General features: G+C 36.2%; 2 protein-coding genes across 2 annotated transcripts in view; one reads left to right on the top strand and one right to left on the bottom strand.

Annotated features, from left to right (window-relative positions):
* Nucleotides 1-2941, top strand: part of LOC140749904 (armadillo repeat-containing protein 3) — an 11186-nt gene extending 8245 nt beyond the window's left edge. Inside the window, exons 15-17 of the mRNA XM_073083152.1 lie at nucleotides 268-415; nucleotides 901-1071; nucleotides 1985-2941. Of these exons, the coding sequence (XP_072939253.1) occupies nucleotides 268-415; nucleotides 901-1071; nucleotides 1985-2194 (529 nt within the window). The 3' untranslated portion in view covers nucleotides 2195-2941. The remainder of the gene's footprint in view (nucleotides 1-267; nucleotides 416-900; nucleotides 1072-1984) is intronic.
* Nucleotides 2736-23100, bottom strand: Gli (carboxyl ester lipase-like protein Gli). Its single transcript, XM_073083165.1, has 14 exons — nucleotides 22367-23100; nucleotides 20773-20922; nucleotides 20133-20270; nucleotides 19466-19612; nucleotides 14203-14359; nucleotides 13404-13615; nucleotides 12687-12857; nucleotides 12085-12286; nucleotides 11344-11531; nucleotides 9480-9772; nucleotides 8826-9021; nucleotides 7651-7766; nucleotides 6217-6364; nucleotides 2736-5313 (listed from the first exon to the last, which is right to left on the bottom strand). Exons 1-14 carry the CDS (start codon nucleotides 22691-22693, stop codon nucleotides 5155-5157), a joined length of 2604 nt encoding a protein of 867 aa, XP_072939266.1. The 5' UTR covers nucleotides 22694-23100; the 3' UTR covers nucleotides 2736-5154.

Here is a 23100-nt window from a genome sequence, read left to right as displayed (position 1 = left end):
TCAGATGGACTGCATGCTCGTCTGCTACTCCTACACTATAAAAAAAAGCCTATTTGATTGACGTTTTTCTATTCCATAATTATAAAACAGTTAAAATATCATTCAAAAAATTAACTTGGACAATCTAGCAAAATTAACTTTTGTACCATCTTTTCAGTTAGATCTTTAAAATTTCTCGTAATATTATAATTTTAATAGGATACTACGATACGATACGATAGGAACTAAATATATAATATAATAGTCAAAACTGTTTTATTTACTCAGATATCGTGACAAGTGTGAGGAGGTGTCGACTTCCCTGAAGCAACGCGCGCAACTGTTGGGCGAATTCGTGGCGGACCAGATGAGCGGCCTCACGCAGGAGAGGGACTGCAGCTTGCCCAGCGTCGCCTTGCATCTCGCTGATTTGATGGTGAGAACTAAGTATCCAAATCCAGTCTTATAAAATCACTGGGCATAGTATGAAAGGCAGAGCTCTTCTCGAGTTTGACTCTCAAGCACCACCACCCCACCAATTTCTGCCTAATAGCAATGTAAGGCACTGTTGTTCTGATTTGAAAGATATAGTATGTTTATTGGAGGTGTTCTAACTTAGTCCTTTAGAAGTGGAAAGGCAATTGTGGTCTATCTCAATTACAATTCTAATATTATCTCGGACGGATTACAAAACTTCATTGAGATAGTAGCCGCTTTCTCTACAAATATGTTCAGCCGTTATCACGTTATATATTTAGCTGTACAGCCTCAACTTGGTGACTGCTATAGATGAATAAATTTTGCAGAAAAACGCTGTTATCAATTTCCTAGTTGGCTATATTGTGGTTTGGAAACAATTTAAAATTAAAAATGAGCATGTTTTAAGCGACAGAGTTCAGAATCACTGCTACTTATCCCCAGGCGGACTTTAACTCGCGCGTCATCGGTCTCGGTTGGGTGCGTTGCGGGGGAGCGCTGGAACGTGCTGTACTGTACAAGGTACTAGCGGACCGCCTCGGCCTGCCCTGCGCACTTTTCCGCGGCAGCAGTGGCCACGCCTGGTGCGAGGTGGCCATACCTGAAGTGGACCCGGTGAGTATTTAAACTTATTTTATTTGTTTTTAAAATTTTACCATTTTTTAAAGTAAGCCGTTGATTCCGTTTTGAACGCGTTCCTTCACCAGTCTCCAGGGGAGTAGTTCGGTGGAATATAATTCATAGCTTCGTTAGTTGAGATGGGTATGGATAGCTCTTGAATCTATTGAACGACACCGTACCCTCAAAGGCCGACTGTAACTTAAAAACACTAAAATTTATGTATAAAAGCGAATTAAAAGAGACATGACTATTTTTTGTCTATTCCTGAGGCAAAAATTGACGTTGCTATAGGTGATTAGCATATATGTTTAGAGCCATTAAAATAACAACATGATTATTAATGATAAGAAAATGATTTATTTTTCCCGATATAAAACAATATCGTCGGAAATTTCGTTAAATCATATTTTGTAATGGTTGGAAAAGGATTTGATTTGAATTTCAAGTGGCGCTGGCGGTGCTAGAGGTGGAGAGAGGGAGGTGCACAAAACTGTTTGGAGCTGGCGGTGGGGGGGTCATTCTTTTGCGAAAAATTACCATAAAAATCGAATTATTATACTTTAAACTAGCTGACCGGGCAAACGTTGTGTTGCCATAAAATAAAAAAAATGTTAAGGGTGAACAACCCTTATTACTTAGGGGTATGAAATATAGATAGTAGCCGGTTCTCAGACCTACTGAATATGCATATAAAATTTGGTGAAAATCGGTAAAGCCGTTTCGGAGTACGGTTACTAACATTGTGACACGAGAATTTCTTATATATAAAATTGTTATAATCTTAAATATAACAACGTTTGCCGGGTCAGCTAGTTATATATAGGATTATTGAAATTATTGAGTCAGTTAAAATTAAAAATATCGGAAGTTTACTTGTGCCACCTTAACAAATTATCGCTCATTTCAGAACGAGCAACAAGACGTGGACGAGCGCTACCCCGCAGGGCTGCTCCGCGCGAACTACGTAGTGGACCTTATGGCCCAGCCCGGCCACCTGCTGCCCCGGGGTGGGGCGGCCGCCCGCCGGGTCTGCGGAGTGCCCTGTGCCCTTTACACCGCACGATCTACCGAACCGTGTGACTGTAAACCTACGAATGTTAAGCCTAAAGTGGCTTAAATGTGTAATGGTATAGTCCGCGTAAAACTACTAGTCCGCTCTGAATTTAAAAATGAATCGCGTCGCCATAGTAAATGGTATGATTACATCTGCTGGCAACAACTTCAGAGCGGACTAGCAGTTTGACGATAACTGTAGCAAATAACGCTTTGCCGATTTAAGGTCGAGAGGAGAGAACTGTAGATTCATTTTGTCCATAAAAGTCAAATTTGAAGTCTGCTAAACGTGGTCTAGATTTTTGATAAGCGAGTGACCAAAATGGCTCTTAACTAATATTTTCTGTAACTCGTATTCATAAATACCGTGAACAAGGTTAATTTATCATATTACTCAAGATCATTTATTATATTAGAAATACGAGATGACAAGTGATAGGTTACACATACATTAAATGTCGGGCCGTGGAAATTTACGAAAAATCACGATATGGAGAAAATTATGATTCCATCCCACGTGATCTTTATTATGATGCAATGAAATAAAACTCATTATTTTTATATATTTATGAATGGTGGAAATCTGAAATGAAATAAAACAATCATTAATGTAAATACAAAATGTATTTTCATTTTCAATACAACTAATTATTATTACAAGGCAGTTTTCGTTTTATTTATGTCACAATAAATATTTTTGTCAGTCTACATTTAATAGCACAACTAACGGACGGACAGACGATCACAAACATTCATTTTTATTATGTAACACATAAATTAATATGGACTTGTATAATAAAATTATTCATAATCAAGAAAAAAACATATTTTGTTAAATTAAAAATGTATGTATAAAAATTAAATATACAAAAATAATTTTGCTATATAATATTGTATATTCTGTAACCAAAAGTTATACTTTGTTACACGGAAGTCCATTGAATAATTAGATTAATAAAAAAAAACTTAAAACTAATAAAAGAAATGGAATGTATACTAAATACAAGAACATTAATTTCAGATTGGTAATATTACACAATTATATAAAAGAAATTGTGTTTAGATAAAAAGTATTATTTTATCTTAAACTTTCATTCTACTACTTAAGCCTAGAGCGATTTTCTTTCGTGGAATAGCTGTTTTAAAAAACCCACAATATGAAAATATATTATAGGTAAAAGATAATTGTAATTTTCAAAACTGTTGTTAATTACCAGTAAAGTAAAAAAATAATGTTACGAGGCAAATTGTAGTCAACAATATTTTGTTAAACATGAAAAGCTGCTTTCTATCCTACCTTCAAATTTTATGTTCAAAATAATTTACCCTAGCGGTGGTGATATAATTACATAAAATATACATATAAAATACTAATCTATTAATTTTAATATGGTATCTTATTTAATATATTTAAAGCATATAATTACTTAAAATGTTCGTATTACTGACAATAAGTAAAAACGTTATAATATTAAGTCTAATATATGTCATCATCAGACATTGCAACACACTACTATACTTACGCTTGTTATTTAAATACTTATCTAAATTTTGCTTACCAAAGATCAAAAATAGATTTTTTCTAGTATAAAGTAATTTAAATAGTCGATGTTTGGTTGACAAAACATTGGATAGATTAATTATTGATAACAAGCTTTAATTTATAATAGGGATACATTTTTTGACGTATCAAGATACCTTGCGTCACATAAATACAAATCAATCTTAAGACTAAGCTCAAAATTGTTAAAAATAATCTTTATAAAACTGTAGGTAACACATATTTTTCTTGTTTATTTCAATATACTGCTATAAATGTCCTGCAACTTGTAAAGTATCTAAGGGATTTAATTATCAAATGAACAAGCAAAATAAACAACGAAATAATATTATGTACTTCTATACCTTTTTAAAATAGCTACTCAATCATAATCTATATATTTTTCATAATACTCAGATTTAAACTCGTTCATGAGTCTGATCCCAAACTGCGTAGGTTCGGAGTTACAAATGACAGATTGTGACTCACAATAAACTTTTGCAGCACTATTTACGTTATATAAAAATATTGTTATGTTTCAACACTTTTTAATAGTTACTAAGGCACCATTTGAACAAGTTGTATTATAATCATTGAATTAGCTAGTAATTTTCGATTATTTTATATCTCACATACGTAAAATATATTTTAATAACTATATGCAAGTGTGAGATCCTAATAACTGCACTGTGTTTTAGTAAGTTGGCTCATAAGATATATAAAGTATGATTGCAATTCATTTCTAAAATTAGAATGGCGTTGATCGTTAAGCTCAATTTCATACAATCAGTCAGTCTGCTTATTACTTATATATCTATCTATAACTACAATGTGTGACTTACATAACTTCATAGAATGTCTTTTAAGATTATGTTGAGGTATCCAGTGAACAAGTTGTGTTCAAGAACATATTCAGCTTAATGTTTACATACACTTAGGAATATTAACTGTTAAGATTCCTTATAACATACACGGGCGGAGGAGCCGGGACACCCACGATTGCGACCTTCGTCGGCCATTAAACCAGCCTATGATTATACAATCCACTTTTATTTAAGTGCCAGGACGCTAAAACAACTCATTAAAAGTACACAGTACTGTCTACGTATTTTAATATAAGTAAAAGTGTATAAGTGTTTAACATGTTACGTAAATAACAACCACCGACAACACAGTGACTGACTGAAACTGTTTTTTTCAGTTACAACCAAAACCGAAAAAAACCTTTATCATTTTATTTTTTGATACAACAAGAAAGCAAACGGTTCCGGTTGTGTCCAAGGATTTAGCCGAAATCGTAACTTTGACTGAAAACTCTTTTTTGATCAAAATTTGGCTGATACCGAAACTTCAGTTGGTCACTACTTATTTATTATATAATGTCCCTAATGTAATAAGGTCTATAGTACGGTGCAGCCAGATCATTTACACGAATTATCATACACGCATCTGAAAGGGTATTCCGAAGCAATTACATACACATCTCACACAGTAGTCTGAGGTACCCCATGCACCAGCTGCGTCCGGGACCGGGCGCGGGGCAGCGGGTCGGGCGCGCGGGACACGCTGTCCTTGAGGGACAGCGCTGACCCCGTCGAGGCCTGGGACGGCGGCCGCGACGACAGCGTCTGGGGCTGACTCGGCTGTTCATTTAATGGGAATACATAATAATTTTAGAAATGTTATCTGTATATGTACTTCAAATTATTTTGAAAACTTCAATGTTAAGAAAAAATAATAATAACTTAAAAATATATGGGGGTATACAAGGCAAGACATATGCCATACAAGAAACTGTTATTTTTTGTCATTTTCGCTTTATCTATTGAACCGTAATGGACTTTTACAATGCATTTACGTCAATGACTGCTATCAAAAATCAAAAATATTTATTTCTTTATCAATAAATTGGTTTACATAATAAGTGATTTGGAGCCGCCTAGTAAACAAATGTCTATGTTAGGCGGCTCCGCTCTTCTATGACTGGACATCATAATTATAAGAAATAAAAAACAAACTGTAACAACTGACAAATTATCTATGCTATAATTCTTTTAAATATATATCTATGTGTGTATATAATATGTTGGTGTGTGCGCACGTATGTATGTAGTGTTTGTGTTTGTGCTATAATAACAAATGCTAAAAATAAGATAAAACATGAAAATATATGTTGATACGGAACCCTCTGTGTGCGAGTTCAACTAGCACTAGACCAATTTACTAATTTTCGACGTCGGAGGCATCACTGTCTTGCTATTTTTGCCTTATAACAGTGGTGGCGCCGCTGTGTTCTGGTTTGAAGGGTGTTGTAAAGACGACATACTTATCACAAATGTTCCAACATGATCCTCAGGGGTTGAACGAATTTGTGGCCAACCTCACAACCAAAGACACACAAACACAAAATTCTACAAACTATAGCAATCGATACTATTATCTTTTATCAGTTATCCTTACTATTTTCTTGAAAATTTCCATGTGAAGTGAAGCTTACATTTACTTATGAAATGTGTAGATATAGATAATTAAGAAAATGTACTCACGGCACGGCTCAGTGTCTGCGGCGTGGCGGGGCGCTTGACGGGCACGTCGCGGTACTCGTAGATGTTGTCCCGCGAGCGCGACGCGTTGTCCACGCCGCCCTCCGACCCCACCATGAAGATGTCGCCGTCGTAGAAGCGGTCCGACTCGCTGGAAACACGAGACAAGTTCTCACAATTTTTCACACACACACACACACACACATAGAGTAACGCACGCGCCACCCACACACACATCTATATTAACAATAATATACACACAAACAAAGGTACACAAGTGCGCATGTAAACAGACAATTTTACACAAACACACACACACACACACATACTACCACACACGCCACCCACACACACTTTTATATCAACTATCATATACACGTGAACACCAAGGTAGAAAAGTACGCATGTAGACAGACAAACACACATGCAAGCACGTATTTATGTCCAAATGCATGTTACACACAAGCTAAATAATGTTTCAATTAACACTCAAAAAAAAAAAAAATGATAAAAATAGGTATTCTAAATAATATATTTCATAAGAATCAAACCATTAGTGGTTAATACAGAAAAGAAGTTAATATGACATGTAATAATTAAAATTTATAGAAAAATTGACAAGTAAGCTTTGCAATAAAGCTGCCACAGATTATCGTAGCGCTTTCGAAATACCCATTATTACTGCTTAATAAAAATAGTTTACAAAAACTGTTAAAATTTAGTTACATATGACAACATATCTGTGATAGACCTCTGAATATTCCAGTCTTACATTTGGGTTGATAACAAGTATCCATAAGCAGCAGAAATCACTAATCGTCATGTGTTTCGATAAAATACAATATTTTTCGAAAAAAGTCTATATACATAATATTGATATATAAATAAAATTAGTATAAATTAATCACCTACATGGCGGGTACAAGTTTCCATTTCGGTGGTAATGCCCTGTTATTGACAAACATTTTGGTTAGTAGGTTAGTAATCATAATGATATTAGAATGATATAGTAAAATATTTTGCAAATGTGTTAAATAGAAGCCATTAGAGATGAGAACGAAAAAAGCATAAATAAGCAATACTAATGTAATTTGATAATAATGTAAAAAAATACTTTACCCCAAATTATAAAAATTATAATAAAGGTAATGCCCGTTATTCATATTTTACAGCTTAATTGAAATTGATTTAAATTAAAATATTTTATCAAATAACTATATATTAATTATAATTATTATCACCTTATTATTAAAATACCACATGCAGATGATGTTAAGAACAAGATAATACGTTACGCTTATTCTCTACATTATTCCGTATTAAACATACATATATCACATTAGGTACAGTATTCAACCACTATTATTAATGAATGATGTTAAAAAAAGAGTTAAGATAATACAAAACATACATAGTTTCTATTAATAATATTCTTACCGCTTAGCGTTCCGCCATAACATACAGCAGACCACTAGCAACACGATCAATACGAGACAAGCGCTCGAAACTGACCAGAATGCTATCTGTAGAGGCTGCTTGGGCTCCCACCAGTACTGAAAAATGATATGTAAATCTAACACCGGCTACAGACTCACGCCAAAAACACCCAAGAAGCGTGAATGTGATCTCAATTTATTGCCTTCTCGTTTTCGCGCTCGCCTGTTCTCCGATTGGTGTTGGTATTTTGCCCGCTTCAAAGGGTTTCTCGGATGAGAAAAGAGAACTGTATAGTTTACGTAGAGAATGTAGATTCCTTTCTGGGTTCTCGCGCATTTTCTTCGCGAGATTTCTCGGCGAAACTTCTCGCGTGGGTCTGTAGCCGTCTTGCAGCCGTTGTATAATATGTGTATAAAGCATACATTATCAGTAGGCATAGGGTGAACAGATTAATCTACTGTAATAAATCTAGCTTGGGCTTAACCTGATAGACAAGTCACAGCAATGTGTTATGAACCCTGAATAGCATTAAACCTGAGATTCTTCCACCACCTTCCACCTGAGATTGAAAGGTAGAATGAGTGAAGTTTAACCGGGCTGGTATAAAGGCCACCCGTATTTCTAGTGTGGAGTTGTTGCGTTTCGGTTGAAGGGCGGGGATCCAGGCTGACTTATGAATTAGGTAACCATCTTGGTCCTCACGAGTAGATACATCTGTGATCGATTTAATTAGAACCCCATTCTATAGTTATTGACGTCCATGGGCTATTTAGAACTTGATTGACTACATGTTTTTTGCTACATCAACCTTATAAAGCAAAAGTGTGGCTGCGGACCAGAGTCAAGTCATGGACCCTACCAATTACAAAGATCTGTAAAGTCTACCATTCTGCATTTTGTCTATTATTATCCTTCTCGAGGCCAATATTATAAAATAAAGGCCAATATTTTGACGACCCGCCTGGCGGAGCGGCCACCATACCGGTCTTACGCGTAAAGGGTCCCGGGTTCGATCCCCGGCCAGACAGATTTCTAAATGATGAATTTAGATTTCTGTTTCTGGGTCTGGGTGTTTGTGTATTTGTCTATGTGTGTGTCCATGGCATGACACAGGGAATCCTTGTGTGGGGCTGTGAGTGTAGAAAGCGTTTATTTGATGATCGATTGCCACTTACCTCAGTAATAGGCGGATAAGTAGGCACCAATCTACCAATCACAGTGGGCAGGTAGACCGTCCAGAAGGCGAGCTCGGTTTGCCGGTAGTTGAGCTGTATGCTGGAGTTGAAGGTGGTGTTCAGGTTGAGGTAGCGGAGCTGGCCAGCGTGGGCCATCTCGAAGTGAACGCCGAGGATACGGGAGCGGGTTGGGTTTCTGTAACCAAATAAATAATATTTGGGTTATTAATATTGTGGTCTAAGATTCGAATTCACAGGCGATAGTACGACAGATGAAACCTATCCCACATTGAAGTTAATATGTACAAAATTGTGAGATACGAGAAGTAGAAAAATTAGAATGAGAATGTATGAAAAAAATGTTGAATGTTTTTTTAAAATTGAGTGTTTCGCTTTAACTTCATAAGTATTATTAGGATCTAATTTGATGTTAAAATCAAATTATAGGATTGATATAATTGATTATGATTAAATTAATATTTGTTTACATAGAGATGACACAATCAAAATTGTAATAAATTAAACCCCATAAAGTTCTAGATGTTCCAGATTTCATAAGAAACCAAAAATAATTCAATAATTATAAATGATTTATTAGCAAACACAACATAAAAGATTTTGTGTTACGAAAATATTTTATTTTCAATTACTCACCCAAACCTCGCAAAGTCAGAATACGCCTTCATGAAAAAGTGGCTCATATTCCTATCATTCGGCGTCCAGGCCTGTCTGTCTAGCCTATGGCGTCTCGGGAAAAACTCTTGGTCCATGAACGGAGCGCCCGTTAGGAAGAAGTGCTCCGTATCGTGTGCGTAGAGCCTCCACTCCGGCCACCTGAATGCTTCCACTGTTGTGTTGAGGACGTACATGTATACTGGTACGTTTTGCTCCAGGAGAAGTTTTACCATCTTGTCCGTTGGCGCTCGGTATAGGAAGTCGGAAAGGAGCTGGAAAGTATGAATTAAAATCAGTTTTCTATCCAGAAAGTAGATATATTTGTGGCCTCTAATAGGAGAAACACGGTTTGCAATACAATAAGTTTTCTATTCTCAATGTTGTAATGTTTCTGGTCTTCAGTTGAAGAAACACATATATTGAATATACAGTCCAGTGGGTAAGTCATAATTGGCCACCATTAACATATTACGTATACATTATGGGATTAGTGTACTGTCTAAAGGAGAATGCCCATTCTTGGTACTGATTTTTCTCATGCGTCAAAATGAAAGTAATATTAAAATTATTTTTTGATTTTGTTTCCTTGATTTGTCGATCAGAATAGTTTCTTTGAACAGGGGATTCCATTTAAGATAAAATAAGACGAAATGTTGATTGTTGTTCTTGAAAATTAAAATGGCGGTATTTTAGACTCGAAATTCAATAAGACCAATTAGTGTTTTGACTAATGATTTTTCACATGTGTCAAAATGAAAGTAATATTAAAATTATTTTTTGATTTTTTTACATAGTTTGTCGATCAGAATAGTTTCTTTGAACAGGGGATTCCATTTTAGATAAAAAAGACGAAATGTTGATTGTTGTTCATTTGCTGTTCTTAAAAATTAAAATGGCTGTATTTTATACTCGGAATTCATTACTTTAGGTTTTTAGGATTATTTTAAGTTTTTTTACCTACTACTTTTAAAAGTAAATGGAATATGTTAATCGAACTACATTATAGGTACCTACTATCAGTTAAAACCAACCATGAATCTATCGTTGGATGTTTTCGATGTTGAGGTTATGTAACATTTCGGTAAATAACTTCAGAACCCGGGTGCTGATCTAAAAAATAATTATTGGTGGTAGTATTTGGTTAATTATACATCGTCTACAACAAGTTTCAATTTGATGCAACTCTGGACGGCGGTCCATACATTCATGGGCATTGTCCTTTGAAAATGCACATCTTGCTTCTCCTAAGGCATCATTTCATTGATCAGGGACTAGTTGTGGTGCAGGGCTTTTATGCAGAATTCTTTCAGACACATTTAATAATTTAATATTGAAGTGATTAAAAAAAAAATTTTTATTTCACTTGGTGGCCCATGGCAAGACAAAAGTTTTAGCAGAGTAATTATGACGGATACGTTAAGAACTACTGCCTTAAGGACTATAAACGCCTCGTTTAGTACCTGCACTTCACTACAGCCCACTTCATACCACAACACAGCGGTGCTGAAGCTAACACGTTATACAATTTTACCTCCTTTCTCAACTCACATGTATATACTGGTCCCGTATCGCGCTAACGTTATGCGGCTCTGGATGAAACGTTTACATGTACCTCGTAGATGCCGCGCGATGTGCCGCTACCCCTGAGCACTAAGCTGGAACGCCTCGGAAAAGTATGTCTCCCTTACCACACCCCTCAAACCAGAACACATCAGCGCTTAACACTGCTGTTATAAGGCAGAATAGGTGTGGCGGTGATGCCGCCGGAGTCGAACCACGAAGGGTTCTACCACATTCAATACATTCAAAATTCTTCATTCTATGTATACACTTGTCAACTCACATGTACATACTGGTCCCGTATCGCGCTAACATTGTGCGGCTCTGGATGATACGTGTACATGTAGCGTATCGCCTCGTAGATGCCGCGCGGGTTCAACGTGTAGTTGTACCGGAATACTAGCTCGTTCACTTTGTTGTTGAACCATCGCTCGTCGATCTCGTATGTTGGTGCTAGTGAGTCGTTGTTGTCTGTAGACAATAGTCAAGTTTATCAATATTCATCTATGTCATTTAAATATATTTCTTGTAAATACATTTTATTCATTACACATATTACTTAAAAACGAATAAAATAGTGGTACCGAATTATGGACCAAAAAATTAATGCATTCTTAATTTGTTCAAAATTAGTAAATAATTTATTTTAAGGTTTTTATAGGTATTTTGTTACAAATGGTAAATAGTATCAATAATGTAATGTATTTATGGAGATTTAGATGAAATCTGTAGGAATCACTAGTAAGCACCAACTTGGTTTTTTGGAAAATTAATCTTGCATTATAGAAATCTATAAGAGTTAACATATTTGATAAATTATTAAATTTACTTTTTTACAAGTATTTGTATGTGTTAAAAGCTTCAAAGCTTTTAACACATACAATACATGTTGTCTTAGAATGTACTATTTTTAATGTTCTACAATTGGAGTCTAAAGCACACTTTACCGCGCTATTTCAATATGAATTAGTAGAGAAACACATCTCAATATTACCTTGTAAATCATAATCTTTAACAAACTTACATAAAACATAAGCCGCCTCCTGCGTAGTCACACCCGTCATATACCGGAGCGCGGGGTTGAACTGCCTCCTCTGAATGAGGTCCTCCGGGAGCGTCTGGAGGAAGTGCCAGTCCCGCTCCCTCCAGCCCTCGTACCACCCATCACCGGGGAACGTGAAGTTATTCTCTAGCACCGGACCCCATGGGATGAAGCCTACTTGGGGCTGTAAAATGTATGACAATACAGCCTTAGTATGGTCAATGAATACAATGAATAAAATGTTTAGTTTAGCTTTAGTACATAGTTCAATGAATAAAATTTACGACCGCTTATCAGTATAGTCAATATTCTAGTCGATTTAAAAGCTGTTTTTTTTATAATTAATCTATTTAATAACAAAATTAACGATAAGATTTGGTTGCCTGACTGAAAATAGTTACTACTTACTTATTATTGGTTAATGCTCAATGTTTCGTACATTATTTATATGAAATACCTGGTTATTTCATTTCATACAATATAAATTTGAAATTCTACTCAAATGATCTTTTCATATATGAAAGAAATTGCCACTCCTACGCGACAAGACATACTAAAGCACTACGTTTGTATACATTACTCACTTGAAACTCAGCATTGCCCAGCTCATAAAAGCTCCTGCCTTGCCGGAGACAGTTGACCAGCTTCCACGAGGAGTCCACCGGGCAGCCGAGCAACCGCCCGAATATGATAGACGTGTTCTGAACTCGGAACTTATCCTGGATTAAGGCCCAGTCTGATAGAGCTGAACCACTCTGTAATGTAAACATTACAAATCATGTATAAGGAGATATGAAACAAATTTGCTATTGTCTGTAGATATTTCTACTTAGCTAAAAATAGAGTAGAAACTGTACCAAAAGTCGGGAACTAAGTTGGAATATAAATTTTACAATACCAAAGTAGTAAGTGTCTGCTCGTTTATTAAAGTCCTCTGGTCTTTCAATTTGTGATTTCAAAGAAAATAACATAATTTGTTCAAAGGCGGGGAAATCACAGCTGCAACTAATATTATCTGTTTTAAGCGTTGTTTGATTTTGTTTCACAGGTTGTGATAAGACAGAGCGTCCTTACTCATTTAAAATGAAAGCAACATAAATAAGTTTTTAGGGAAAGTAATGCAAAAAGTCTTCATGTAAGATTGCAATTCTTCTTGGTGTATAACCTGAGTGGCAATTCGACCGCTCGCACCACACGACCTGTACATTGGTTTTCAATACATAGATCAATTAAAACATCTTCAACACCAAACTATTAATTGCTTATAAATTTCATAGATATTTGCAAATAGCCAAACCAACCTGCGCTATAATCCTGGTGACAATATCCCTGGTCTGAGGCGCCACAGCCAGTAGACCTGCTGATGCGGCTCCAGCACCAGGACCAAATAGAGTAATCGACGAGGAGTCTCCGTTAAACGGAGAGATATTGTCCCGCACCCAACGAAGAGCCATCGCCTGGTCGAGGATACCGTAGTTCCCTGGGGAGTTCTCGTCTGCTGTAGACAGGAAACCTGCAAAGAAGAATATGAAGTTTCGCTATGACCACGATCCATGTGACTCGGTGGATGAATCAAATCTATAAATATATAAATGAATGTTTGTCTGTATGTTCTTTATACAATCGAAAACTGTGCATTTGATCATGCGATGATCTTTAGCAAAGTTGTTGTGCATGTTGCAATGTTGTGTGCAAGCCCACAAAGGTTTCTGAGTTGGTACGACCAATTTTCCAATGTAGGTACACATTTTCAAGTTATATGTATGAAGCCGCGGGCAGTACTAGTAATAAATATAAGATAAGGGGGGCAAAAACAAGCTGAAACGTTTCGTATAGTAAACAGTAAATTGTGCGTTTGACTGGAATACTGAAAGGCTCGAATTTGGCGAATGCATTTTTTTAAATATTAAAATGTCTCAAATTCGCGACTTTAAACTACTTTTTAAACCTAAAACATGTAGGGTTAAAAGACTTGTTCATAAAAAAGCAATTTTATGAAGTAATATATCAAATTTTAATGACTCATATTTTGCAAAATTTTAAGTAAAAAAATATTATAATATTGCCGAATAACTTATGATGATAGAAACATTGACTTACCAAGAGCTCCAAGTCGGTAATTAAACGAGACCACGACAACATTGTAGAAGGCAGCGAGCATATGCGCGGGGAACAGGTTCGATGCCCCGGACGAGAACTGCCCGCCGTGGATGTACACCATCACGGGGAACTTCTGAGCTGTGGCGCCGGCTTCCGTCTGAAACATAGTGGCTTTACCATAAATATAAGGAAAAAGTGGAACCGTAGGTCTTATTGGTATGTCTTATAATTCGTATTTCATATAAGTAAGCGCATGTCTCGTACATATCCGGCCCGAAGGGCCGACTTTGTACATGCTAGGGCGACATATAAAATTGTCATTATCTGCTATTATTCATTATAAAAGCGTAACAGCGCACGGAACAGAATAACGTTAGTAGCGAGATATCTCGAAAGATTGCTATGAACAATATTTGCGTAAACACTTAAAAGCATTTTTCGCATAGCCAACATCCAACTACGAATTTTGATTTTTTGGTCGGTTAGTAGATAATTGACTCATAATTCCTGATGACTACTATTATCTCCTGTTGAAATACCTTCAGGCATAGACTCGTTCCTACGCTAATGATTCTTTTAACAATAAATGATCCCCTATGAATCTGAAAAATACTAAATAATAACAGAAAAATCTAGGTATTGATAAAACTAACGAATCTTTATCAGACAAATTGTATAATGTAAATCTAGTCCCATTCATACAATACAGAGCCTTGTCCACAGTGCATACATACAATTGTAGGCCGAGGCTAGGTTTTGTTCTCTGGGGATGTCCGGCCGATAACCATCGGATATAATCATTATAGCGACATTGCAAATACTACCTGGGGACCAATTATAATCGCATATCAGCACTGAAATTAATAGCTGGGGATAAATTGTTGGAATAAAAAAATAAAACACTTTATTAAATATTTAAACGTAGGTAATAATACATTTTCCTGCTGTGTTGTCGCTCTAAATTCTCTAGCCTTTTCTTTTTGTTGGAAAAAAAAAAATATTTATTGAGAATAGACTTTACATTTTTATATATTTTTAATATATTTTTTAAAAATTAATAGGTAACAAAATAGTGGATATTATTGTATTTTTTTTTGCTAATCACTATGCAATCTACTTGATAATAAGTGGACATCTAACTAACTTCTTCTAGAACGAGGGTTCTACCTAAAGTTGATCACAGATATATGTAAGTCAGCTGACATCCATAACCTTCTACTGAAACGAAAGAAATTGTATTTGAGGAGGAGTGATCTAACTCATATAATTAAAAAAACACATATATATCCATAGATTAGTAAAGATTACTCACTCCTAACAAGAAAATGTAACCAGTTTTCACAATTGAAATTGTCACTGTCATCTATTTTCGCGTTTGAAAAATATTAAAAAAAAAATAGTTTTTAGATCATTTTCGAATGAAACGATATTTCTCCGCACTTTTTCTACGATTTCGTTTTATTTCACTACTTAACTACGCATGTCGGCGTTGTTCCGCGTAAATTACACCATGACAGCCATTAAACGGCTGAGCGAATTGTCAGCCGTTTAAGCCTTTTAATGGCTTCCTTCAATTCGGTGAGATATCTATACTTATCTATATATATATCCTCTATTAATCCTAAACATGTATATAGTAGTCGGCAATGTGAAGGACTAGAGAAATTAGTCCGCTATCTGTAATTATTTCAGCTTGTTACTCCTTCTTAGGAATTAATTCGTGATTAGAGGGATTAACATGTTCTAATTTAGACCTGTACCGTACAGACCTCATAATTACTGACTAATCGAGCGCCAATCCACAGCAAGCATCCCATTAAGTTCCAATTCACACATACCACAACTATACCATGCCATAACGACAGATTTGTGTCGTAAGGGAGACATACATTTCCGAGGCATTCCAGTTTAGTCCTCAGGGGTAGAGCGGCGCATCTGTGGCCGACCTCAGGTAGGGATCTAATCCTATCTGGAGTTGATTATAGATGTCCATGGGCGGCAGTAGCCACTTCCCATGAGGAGGACTACATGCTCGTCTGCTACTCGTATATTATAAAAAAACATGTTATACCATGAAATGTCAAAACCACGGATTTTTAGAAGAATACGAAATAATATGACGTTACTAAAAATCTTGTTTTCAATACACCGTTACAAGGAGTTGCGACAATGCTATTCACACGGTGCTATTGCCGACTATGCGATGTGCTGGTCGTCGTACGTGTGAACAGGCACTAATCGACAATACCGCCTACATCTCTTCCGCTCTCAATTAGAAATGACAGATGATCAGGAATGAACTCTGCTTCGTATAAAACGTGTCGTCTGATGTGTGTTTACTTTATAGACAAAAGATAATGGATGAACTAATCCGAACTTGTCATGCCAATCATAATATTTAAAGGTGGTAGAACCCTTTGTGGTTCGACTCCGGTGGCACCACCGCCACACCTATTTCTACCTAATAACAGCAGTGTTAGGCGCTGCTGTGTTCCGGTTTGAAGGGTGTGGTAAGGGAGACAGACTTTTCCGAGGCGTTCCAGCTTAGTCCTCAGGCGTAGCGGCGCATCTGTGGCCGACCTCGGATGGGAATATCTAATCCTATCTGGGGTTGATTACAGATGTCCATGGACGGCAGTAGCCACTTACCATCAGGTGGACTGTATGCTAGTCTATTTACTCCTATATTATAAAAAAAAAATGTATGCTAATGCTTAAATTAATAAACTGCCTTTGTGTCTGCTTATGTCTTTTTCTTTGTCTTTTTACTTAGAAGATGATACAATACGTTACACAGAATGTATTATGTAAGAAGTTCACTCCAAAAACAGCTCTCCGCATTAATGTAAATTAAATAACTTATTAAAAAAAGTGTCTTGCGCGATATACCTCATTAATGATAATAATCAAAGCTTTCAACAGTCACAGCCCAACACTAGGAATTCCGTGTCGTGGATGCCATTGACACACACAAAGACGAATACACAAACACCCAGACCCAGAACAGATATCTAAATTCATCATTTAGATGTGTCTGGCCGGAGATCGAACCCGGAACCCTTTGCGCGTCAAACCGGCATGTGACCGCTCCACCACGCGAGTCGTCACCATACGCTATAAATAACATAAAGTTAACCTAACGAGAATCAAACTCATAACACTATAGTGGCTGCCTGGATGGTTGGTTAGCTCAACGACCGTTGGGAGAAACAATTCATCAAAATTGTGATCAACCATACGATGTCTCATTAGTCGAATCACTAAGTTCCTGCCTGATTGCAAATCAACGCATCGATTGGAAATGTACTAACGTCGGGATCAAAATTTCATTTATGGGTTGTCATTGTTCTGTTTTATGTCGACGACAACACATAGAATTTTTAACTACAATGGATAAATGGAGGGATAATGTTTACCATTACTTATTTATTTAAATAAATAAATTTATTTTGTTATTTAAATAAATAAATTTATTTATTTAAATAAATATTTAAAATAATAAAATTTAAATTAAAGCACATTAATTAAAGCATATCATTAACCCGTTTTCAGGGTTCCGTAACCAAAAGGTAAAAATAGAACCCTATTACTAAGCCTTCACTGTCTTTCCGTCTGGCCTTTTGTCAGTCTGTGACAGGGCTATATCTCTTGAACCGTTATACATGGATACTTGAAAATTTACAAACAACAAAAATAGATAAGAAGAGGAACCTTTCGTGTGTTCCCTTAAGAAAGGTCCCTTAACTGGTAGTTCAATAGATAATATAGATGAGTAGAGAGTAGAAAAGCTGCATACCGATCGGCCATCACAGTGACTCACTAATCAAACGTGAAGCTGCAGCCGGCTTGATTGCTCTAATTAGCGGAGAATCCCGAGCTACTCTCAATTAGAGAACCGATTACAAATGACCTTTGCTTTCAATAGCTACGAATTATTACCTACTAGTATTTCATAAAGTAACCTTTCAGTGATCTACCACCTATTTCTTGTCTCGATAAAGAATTAACGGAAAATAGCGGCTTTTGTAGATATATTACACATTTTAGAGAACGATATAGATGAAATAGAAATGGATTATGACCAACATGCTAACGAACAAAATTGACGACTTTAGATTTCAAAAAGTTTGGATGTCTACACATTACTGTCTCACTGGAATCGATTCTTCTCTCGACGTGAGACGGGTTTAGGCTTTGGCCCATTGCCCTGGGCAAGAGGAATCGGTAGACTTCACACATCTTTGGGAACGTTTTTTTATTAAGGACTTTCAGCCCTGGGTTTCCTTACAATATTATCCTTTAATTCATTCTTAATATGCCTATAACCTTAAGAAGCCCGATATAGGTTGAGTTTCAATCATCTGCTATCACTGCGTTGTTTAAGGAATTATGATGAGTTAAATCATAGTCGACGTGAAAAATGGCTTACTGCCTGAGTCAATTCTTAAAATAATTATTACATTATGTCAAAAGTACGAAAACAATTAACATTAACTCAAAGACACCAGCAACACATGGGTCAACGACCCTACAAAGCACAATGACTAATTAGCGAACTTCAAGCGAACAACGTAATTGGTCTAATTAACGGCGCCGCGTGAATCGGCGGCCTTTGTCACGTCAGCGATTGTAAATGACCTCTGCTCTCGTCATAAATGCAATGTCCATTTTCAACTGTTACATAACAACTTAAATTAACTAAACTCACTAAAAGTAAGATAATAAATTAATATTTTTTTTTATATAATATTGACGTACCAAAACAATGTGGTATAGTTTGCGTAAAACTGCTAGTCCGCTCGGAGTATAGAAATAAATCGCGTCGCCATAGCAAATTGTATGACTGCACATGCTCGCAACAACAACTTCAGAGCGGACTAGCAGTTTGGCGCGGACTATAAGTAGCTACTGCTCGTGGATATCTGTAACCAACCCCAGACGAGATTAGCTTCGTTTTTTTATAATATATAAGTAGCAGACGAGCATGCAGTCCATCTGATGGGAAGTGGTTACTGCCGCCCATGGACATCTGTAATCAACCCCATATAGGATTAGATATTTCTACCTGAGGGCGGCTACACATGCGCCGCTACCCTGAGGACTAAGCTGGAACGTTCCTGAAAAATATGACTCCCTTACCACAATCTTCAAACTTGAACACAGCAGCGCTTAATACTGTAGGTGTGGCGGTGGTGTCGCCGTATTGGAACTACAAGAACTTCTATCATTTCAAACATTAACCTTCAAATATTTTGATACTTACATTAGGCGAGAAGATATTCAAGTAGAGACAATCTTCGTCCATATCCCGGATGCCTTTAGTGGCGCCTGTGAACCGGACAGGCTGGGGACAGGCTGGACCCCAGTCCACTGCTTGCATGAGTTGCCATCCTGGATGCTGCCGTGGTGGCTGAAGGACAATTAACACAAATCATTGTTTATTAACCTTCTTATGACTTATGTTGGGCACACATACGTCTTGTCGTGTTGCCGTGTCTTGTAGTGTTGTGTGTTAATGAAGGGGTTAGTTTGTAGTATATCATACTATGTTGCTCTAATGCCGGTTGGCAAAAGGAAGTTTAATTTAAAGGACTTAATGAGTTACCAATTTTGCTGTTTTTAACTATTACTAAATGCCACAAGTTTCGTGGACATATACAGGCTATATTTTTTTTTTCAAAATGAAGTTGTTTAATTCCTGGCCAGCAAAATAAATTTAAAAGAAATTTAATGATGAATTTCGATATTTTTTGTAGTTTCGGATTTGGCCCTGAAGGACCACTTGAAAAATTCACCCTGTATAATTACATTGAATATTTTAGTGCGAGTCTACAAGTATTAAAATTTTACATACTAATTTAAAAAAATAACCCATACCAATACAAAATATAATGCATTTTAGATATTTTTTTTAGAAAACAAGACCTTACCTTAAACCTGCCCTCCAAGACAGGTGGCCTAGCATACGGTATGCCCAAGAACACAGATGCTTCTCCTTGAATTCGTTCCACAGGTGTGAGCCATGGCCGGTATCCTGAGTTTGGATCCGGATTGTCATACACATATACCTGCAAGAGTATTATTGTATTGTAGTATAAGATACATGTCATATAATACAAATACTATAGAATACAAGATAACACTTAGTAGAGTACAATAGATATATTGATATCACAGGCTTCAAACTATAGGGATGTATAAAAAAATTGAGTTTGTTTTGTTTCATCATTAATTTCCAAATTCAATACATAGTTCCTTATCGGATTATAATACTGAGTTATTTTTATTAAAAAAAAAAAACAAAATGATACTAAGAAAAGTTATTGTGCTTTTTGTCCCCTGAAAAGTTGGGGTACTACATACATGTTTTGAAAGGTTGAACCCCTATGTTTTGAAGCCCGTGATATATTTAAATAAACATATTACATTTTTTATGCCATATCTAGGATATTTAGATTAAACAGCAGAAAAATTGATATTCTAGAACTTAATTTCAACCTATTATAAAATTTATTTACTTCAAGATTCTAATAAACATAATGTCTCAAACATATTTTTCACAATTATTACCTTAAACCCTTGTACTTGTCCAAAGTTAGTGTTGACAAAGATGTCCCTTTTGAGTTGTCTGGAGTCCCTCCTTTCCCGACCTTGAAGATCCTCTCTCCACCCACCCAGTACACCGGGAAATAGAGCATCAGGGTTGTTGGGATCCCGATTCTGGATTAAATATATTTTCTTAGTAAATGTTAGTATGTTGTCAGTGTTAATAGGTGCTGTATTATGGTAGGTCTAGGACTTATATGAGGGGTTCCAACTTAGTTCTCAGATAGAAAACCCTTGTGTAGTGTACCTCAGGTTGGATTCTAGTCTTATCTGGTATCGATTAAATAGATTTTCATGTGCAGAACTTGCAATCATTATTTCAATAATTATATTTAAAGACAGTTTCAATGTTTCAGAACATAATAGTCAGGAAAACAATAACATAACTGCTTAAGCTTATGTCACTCCCTCAACTTAGACAAATCCAAGGTAATCTCAAAAGTTATACTCCGTGTATCTTTGCAATAAAAATGTTAGGATGTATATTTTTATTTTTGGCATGAGTGCATATCCAATGTTGGGTTAGGATGGTGGATAAAGTATGTTATAAAATGGTATATATTTTATAACATACTTTATTGTATGTATTGGTAGCAGATTGTAGCAAAGTAGATTTTTAACCTAACTTTATACCATGTATGTTTACTTTATACTGGGGTAATGCAATCTTTGAATTATATTTGAAGGTGGTAGAACCCCTTTGTGGTTCAACTCCGGCGGCACATCCGGCACACCTATTTCTACCTAATAACAGCAGTGTTAGGTGCTGCTGTGTTCCGGTTTGAAGGGTGTGGTAAGGGAGACAGACTTTTCCGAGGCGTTCCAGCTTAGTCCTCAGGGGTAGCGGCGCATCTGTGGCCGACCTCAGGTAGGTATATCTAATCCTATCTAGGGTTGATTACAGATGTCCATGGGCGGCAGTAGCCACTTACCATCAGGTGGACTGCATGCTCGTCTGCTACTCTTATATTATAAAAAAAAAAAAAAAAAATATTGGATAGCAGCATATGACTGAGGTATCAAAATAAGATTAATATTGATAGATCTAATGATTTTAATAATCAATCCATAGTTAGATGTGCAGTTACAGTTGTATAGTATGACTCATTAATATATTTAGAAATCATTTCCATGAAAAGCATTTGAAGGAATTTGCTTATGAGTCACTAATGTTTGATTGAAGTAAATTGCTATATTACCAAGATAAGGATATAAAATACTATCAATACCTGAAGAAAATCATTTGGTTACTTGTACACAGGTGGTAGAAGCACATTTTATGGTTAGACCTCTATTACCTTATAAGAGCAGTGTAAGCCCTGCTGTGTTCTGGTTTGAAGTGTGGTGTATGGGATGTGTAATGGGGTAGTAACCCATCTGTGGCCAACCTCAAGTAGGACACTTATTTTATCGGAGGTTGATAACAGATGTCCATGAGCGGCACTAGCCATTTACTATTTAGTGGAGTGCATTTTCATTTGCCACTTCAACATTATTAAAAAATGCAAATTTTAATGTAAAGTATATGTTACTCATAAAATAAATATAAAAGACTCACAGTATTGTACTTGAATTGCTCATCCAAAGGGTTTGTATTGATTGGATTGTACGGGAACCCTCCGGGCTGGTTTATATTGGGATTGAAGGGGTTATATCTGCTCGGATCAGTCCCATACCGCCTGTTATTATACACATACGTCCTGTAATCACTGTCACCGGGGTTCGGGAGCCGAGAGTCGTGGGGACCGTCTTGCTTCCGAACATTGTAGTAGTCATTACTATATGTGCCGCTATATAAGTCCTTATTGGACTGACACTTCACACTGGCACACAGAAAAGCCGCCAAAAGAAAGTTAAACATCTTCACGAGAATCCTTTTCGACATACGCGTGAATCACATTATTTTTATTGTTACTGTTAGGGAGTTACTAACAAATATTTGTTTTTTCATGACTTAGAGTCTACTTTATACAGTTTTTATAGTCTGTTTACCAACAAAGTCACACGTTTTAACCCCACTTCTATCTAAAAACACGAAAAATTAAAATTAACATTTGCTACAAACGATACGTTTCATTAAACTTGTAAATAACTGCAATTTGTCACTTTTATCAAATCAAGAGCCCTAGTTTTTATCTAGCACAATGTCACGAGCGTATCTGAGGGTGTTATCAGTTTATTAATCAATGAATTATCAGATACACAAAGTGTGACAACGCCCACTACAACACAGTTCTGTTTATCATTTCAACTTCAAGTCTTGTTTCGACATCAACTCAACATCCAACCGAC

Source organism: Epargyreus clarus, unplaced genomic scaffold, assembly GCF_041222505.1.
Source record: "Epargyreus clarus isolate Ecla_fem2 unplaced genomic scaffold, WU_Ecla_fem_2.2 ptg000003l, whole genome shotgun sequence".
NCBI classification, from domain to species: Eukaryota; Metazoa; Arthropoda; class Insecta; order Lepidoptera; family Hesperiidae; genus Epargyreus; species Epargyreus clarus.
Note: the sequence above shows the minus strand (reverse complement) of the source record. Positions and strands in the feature narration are given on the sequence as shown.

Excerpts from the sequence above, each read along its gene's own strand:
- Gli (XM_073083165.1), bottom strand. The coding sequence starts at position 22,693 with ATGTCGAAAAGGATTCTCGTGAAGATGTTTAACTTTCTTTTGGCGGCT. Across the intron at positions 20,923-22,366 it reads AGCAATTCAAGTACAATACT|AATCGGGATCCCAACAACCC; the intron begins GTGAGTCTTTTA and ends TATTTAATCCAG. Across the intron at positions 6,365-7,650 it reads TTATGGCGGAACGCTAAGCG|CGAGTCGGACCGCTTCTACG; the intron begins GTAAGAATATTA and ends TCGTGTTTCCAG.